Source organism: Vespa velutina, chromosome 1 (assembly GCF_912470025.1).
Source record: "Vespa velutina chromosome 1, iVesVel2.1, whole genome shotgun sequence".
Lineage (NCBI taxonomy): Eukaryota > Metazoa > Arthropoda > Insecta > Hymenoptera > Vespidae > Vespa > Vespa velutina.
Window position 1 is genome coordinate 12230842 of NC_062188.1, and position 5741 is coordinate 12236582.

Below are 5741 nucleotides of genomic sequence, written 5' to 3' on the forward strand. Positions count from 1 at the left end.
ATAGATAAGTTGTTTAATATTGAAAATAAATTAATTTTTGATAAATGGATCTTTTCTAGAACATTTTACACTTTAATTTTTTTAGGAAAAAATTATCAATGATATTTTTCATAAAAGATGTTTAATTTAAAGTAAGGTTCGTCATTGATATTTCGAATTTTTGTCAAAAATTGTATAGTTTCATCAGTTCGACCGTTACTATATTTTCGGTATCTATTAATTAAAAATGATTTTATAAATGATGAATGAAAATGTAAAATATAAAATCTTATAAAGATTTGATCGATTAAGATTAACCGTATGAATATTTAAATTATCGACGAATATACTGATAGGTAATTAGATAAATAATATTTAATATGTAAATTTATGTTTATCACAGTAAAAGCAATAAATTTGAAACGGGGCGAAATGGCTTATGATTCTGTTGTAACATTTAATATCTACGGTTTGCATATGAAAGAGAAGAAATTTTATGAAAAGAAGAACAAGTTGAGCTGGTCCGCCGCGATAATTGATTCGAGGGACGTACGGAGAGAAGGAAAGGGAACCGTTAAATACGTATAGCGAGAGAAGAAGCCGGCAATACGGTGGTGAAACATCGTTGTTAAACGTTAAACAGTGAAAGTCTTTGAAAGATGGAACGTTGGTCAGGTAAAGTTGCATTAGTGACGGGAGCGAGTGTTGGAATCGGAGCTAAGATCGCCGAAGAATTGGCAAGACATGATCTCAAGGTCGTTGCTATTGCAAGAAGGTTTAACAAGTTGGAGGAATTAAAAAGGAGAGTGGAAGAACAGAAGTTGCCGGGCAAGATTTATCCTATGAAATGTGATGTCAGTAAGGAAGAAGAAATCTTAAATGTTTTCAAATGGATTAAAGAAGAACTAGGTGAAGTTAATGTTCTCATTAACAATGCCGCTGTTATTGTCAATGAAAAAATCATCGGTGAGAAATCTTCTTTTGTTCATACTTTTTTCTTCTTCTTTTTTTTTCTTTTTTCTTTTGTAATGAATGTATATAAATCATATTAAACACGTAGTTCATAAATCTGACATAGACTCTATAATATAGACAATGTGTTAACCTTCGCGACATTCAATTAGTGAAAAATTACGATCAAACGAATGTTATAATTTTATATGTGTATATATAGAATATATATTTCTTATAGAAATATATATTCTCTTTTCAAGTGTATTTATGTAAGTAAAAATTCACTCATTGAGAAAATTAAATGCTAACTGATATCAATATTACGTTCATTACAATCATTATAGTATGTACATAGTATATTGAGAAAAAAAAAGAAATTCAGAAATTATAAAAAATATTTACAAAAAGGAAAATCATAAGAAATATTTAAAATATTATAAAATTTTGTAGAGAATTTTCTTTGTTATTTTAGAGAAAAAAATGTCCTTAACGTTTCCTTTTTTATTTTTTTTACGAGAGTTATAGATATCGATAAATTTTATATTAAGAGTATGTTTTAATAAAAAATATTATTTGAAAGGGGATATTTCTCCGTTAATCAATGAACAGTTGGACAATTGACATTGGCAATCATTGAAAATGACTATTTTAAAGATTAATAGAAATGACCTCGATGAAAGGAATTCATGATAAGTAGATGTTCGCAAATAGGTGTATATGTACACAAAGACAAGAAATCAACATTGATTTTCCAACTAACTCTGATTTAATTTATTTCTGTTTTAACACCTTAAGTATGAACAAATTATATGCTGAGTTCTTTTAAAAATATATTTTTATTAATTATATTAAAACAAGTTTGTTAATAAAAATATGCCTATGATAATATTTTTATATGTTATTTTTGTTATTTAAATTATTTTAATATATACTAACTTTATAAACAGTTTTCTATATGCAGAAATTTCTTCTTGTAACATGCTTTAAAAAATATATTGTTGTTCGTTTTCCTTCATTTATTTTGTAAATTATACCAGATTTAAATCTACAGGATATTTTATACTTCGGGAAAACCGCTTCGGCAGTAAATTCTGCAGAAAAGTTCATAAAAATAAATGACTTATTTATTCTTAAATTATAGCGAATTTTTCTTTTAATACACTATATTTATTTATCTTTACAAGAGATAATCAAAATGCATCTAAATATAAGCCTGGAAATGTTTTACCATTGATTATTTGTCTTACTTGATATTTTTTGGATTTTCTGAAAGTATTCAATTCTCTCGCGAATTATTTCGACTTTGCTAATGGACTTTTTGTACAAAATGAATTTCAAATAAGCCAGCGAAACCATTGATTCAATCTGACATTAAGTTCTGTTTGTAAATAGAAAGATGGAATTAGTTATACTGTTTTCATCTAAGAATATAATATATAATTCGAAAACGTGGTCAAGTAGAACATGTATGAACTTTATTTATTATTTTTATATACAGAATCCGCCACCGGTTAGAATTAGTAGTAACAGAAGCTGTTACTCGAAACTAAGAGACACCCTGTATATATAAAAATATTATATCTGAATCTTTTTTTACCGGTATATATGAAAAACTTACTGTTAATTAATCTATTATCAAGGATATGCAAATTTTCAATTAATAATATAAAATCTCCAACAAAAAATGCATATAAGAGACCAGAGATACTTAAATAAGTAAATATACAATTTTATGATACGTAGATAAGAAGTTATAAATATTAGTAAGATTAAGATAAACGGATATTAAATCGATGATATTTATAAATTGGAAAGCGTTCTTTGGATTGATAATAATTAAAAATTGTTTATTTCACACAATTTAATTAATAGATATTACATATTTTAAAAATCTTGTGAACATTTTTGGAGAACGTTCTGTATGTTGATGTAATAATCTTATCACATTTAATACGTACAATTAGATAATACAACTTAGTTATTTAATCATGCTTAATTAGCGCAAAATTAATAAACAACAAAAAAAATAGTTAAATAAAATTACCTCGAATATAAAATATCGAGAAGTAATATAAATATAATTGTTAATAATATTTATAAGATTTTTTTTCCATTGTCCAATTAAAATGATACGATAATTATTGATAATCTCATATGACCGAATATCGTTAGATATTTTTAACAGCATTTGAGTGAGCAAGATCATATTTATTTATATCGTAAAAGATTTTCGAAGAGAAAAAAAAAGAAAAAAAAAACGAAATAAAACGATAATCATAAAATAAATTTATAAGTATAAATAGGAATATATACATATGTCGATATTGAGATCATATCTTTGTTATAGATGGATCAACGGAGAACTTTCGTAATATTATGAATGTGAATGTGATCGCTATTGCTATCTGCACAAGAGAAGCCATTAGAATGATGTCTAAATCAAAAATGCAAGGACACATTATCAATATTAATAGGTAAATATACTTCTATATTTGCGTTATTAGTACGTTAAAGCAATGTGATTAAACAAATTCAAAGCAAGATTATACTTATGTATGTAGATACTTCCTCGTACTTTTTATCATATTTTCGTTAAATATTAATTGATTTGTTTTTTAAGCATTTCTGGCCATGATGCGAAGAGTATAAAAGTACCGTTCAGTTTATATCCATGCAGCAAGTATGCTATTACAGGCATGTCCGAAAGTGTTCGTAATGAGATTATAAATGATGGATTAGATATTAAAATTACAGTACGTATTTATCATTTTTTCTATTGCAATGAAATTTCTTTTATGTATACATATAGTTAGATTTAAATATACGACGAAGATCGTTTAATATTTATCATCACTTCTTTACAACAAATAAACAAAAAAAACTTATTACTATTTATTATTTCACCAGAGTATTAGCCCAGGTATTGTGAAAACCGATATGGTTGACTGTTTTAATTTGCCGCAAGATGTTCTAAACAAACTGTTAATGTTATCGGATAAGGAAGTCGCCGAAGGAGTTATTTATGTACTATCCCGCTCCTCTAATGTTGAAGTAAGTATTTCAATGAAATGTATATACGTAGAAATACATAGACATTAAATATTATGTAATATTAATAATTAATTTGTCTTTAGTAAAAGTTATTAATCGGAATAAAACGTAATTTTTCTTTTTTTTTAGGTTAATGAATTAATCATTGCACCTCTACATCAGAAATTACCTTAAAAGCTTTAACTATTATTTAAGAAGAATTATAAAAGGGTATATTTGGGGAAAAAACAGAAAACAGAATCTTTATTTAACAAAATTACATAATATGTACAAACGAATTTAAATTATATATTACTACTATATAATAAAAGCAATATATATATATATATATATATATATATATATATATATATATATATATATAATACTCTATATGTAATTTCATTTTCTATATTATGTATTACGTAATCATATAAAATATATGCTTCACCACATTGTGCATATGTCGGAATCTCTCATGTTTGAAAATATAGAGACTGTAAAATGTCAATACATGTGTCCCATTAACGCTGCTGATTATCATCCTCATCATCATCATTATCTTCTTTTTCTTCTTCTTTAGCTTTATAAGCTTTAGTTTCTTAACTGCTGAAGATAGATTTTTTCTAATCCTTTCCAGTTTTCTCTGTTCTATGTTAAATAGAATCAATTGTTGTTTGTTATTAATTTAAAGGCGAAATTTTTAAAACCTCTAAAAGATATTTAACGTTTTGATATTTAACCATGCTTGCCAAACAGATTAATGAGTTTAATATATCAGCTGCTCCTAACTTGGAGAAGAGTCACTGTTTGCAGCTGCCCATTTGTGTCAAATTTTGCGGTGTATGTACCTGTTGGTCTACGGTAGGTATTTCATTTTCCTCTTACTATCCATATCTGGCAGGCGTTCCCCGATCCACCACCTGAGAACGTGTACTTTAAGGCAGAGTTTCTCAACCTACAGATCGCGGTTCTATATAGGGCCGCGAAATTGTTCGTAGAATCTTCATGTGAGATATTACTAATTGTACGTTTTCAAGTAACAGCCGCAGTAACAGCCGTATTATTAAAATAATATATAATGACTCCAGTCTACCAGGTTCTTCAAAATTTTATATTGTAAATATTTAGGCCGTGTTATCATTGTAAACAAATACTTTGGGTCGCATTAAAAAAAAGTTGAGAAATGTTGTTCTTTTAAGAGTTATAGGCTCATCTAGGAGAATTATCTACAGCAAAGTGTATTTCCCTGTTTGTAGGTGATTCGTTTATTCATTGGAGCGAATTCCGCATTGTATTTGGTGTAAGACGTTATTCTCTTTCGAATTCTTAACATAAGATATTCTTTTAGTATCACCTGTACTTCACCACAAGGACGATTTCCTACGTCGAGACATTTTAATTGTTTTAAAATATAAACTTGAGTCGAATACAATACAATATATAGGACTGGTATATTTAATTAAAAGTATAATGTGTATATAACGTTTTCTAAGTAAAATATATAATAATGTATTAAGTAAAAAAAGAAAGTTCGTTTTCGTAATTGAGATATATCGACATTTCTTCTTAAAAAAAATTAGTCGATAACCATCTAAAAGAATCAAGTAACAAATAAAAAAAAAGATTCGTTCAATGGATCTTCAGTTATAATTGAATATTTAGAGATACAAATATTTTGCATTTATTTTTATTTTTTCTTGCTAATTTTGTAAATTATACAAACAACTAATTTTTTTTTTAACAATATCCATTATAGAGATTTGGGAAGATATGTA

At 26.4% G+C, this 5741-nt stretch overlaps 1 protein-coding gene across 1 annotated transcript; it reads left to right on the top strand.

The window, feature by feature from the left end:
- Positions 1-559: 559 nt before the first annotated feature.
- On the top strand, positions 560-4161 carry LOC124957908 (farnesol dehydrogenase-like). The gene is made up of 5 exons (XM_047515439.1): positions 560-945; positions 3281-3407; positions 3554-3686; positions 3841-3984; positions 4114-4161. The coding sequence occupies exons 1-5, from the start codon at positions 639-641 to the stop codon at positions 4156-4158; spliced, it is 756 nt and encodes a 251-aa protein (XP_047371395.1). The 5' UTR covers positions 560-638; the 3' UTR covers positions 4159-4161.
- The last annotated feature ends 1580 nt before the right edge of the window (positions 4162-5741 follow it).

Coding starts and splice junctions, on each gene's coding strand:
- LOC124957908 (XM_047515439.1), top strand. CDS start 639: ATGGAACGTTGGTCAGGTAAAGTTGCATTAGTGACGGGAGCGAGTGTT. Junction 3,408..3,553: donor CACATTATCAATATTAATAG/GTAAATATACTT, acceptor TTGTTTTTTAAG/CATTTCTGGCCATGATGCGA. Junction 3,687..3,840: donor GATTAGATATTAAAATTACA/GTACGTATTTAT, acceptor TTATTTCACCAG/AGTATTAGCCCAGGTATTGT.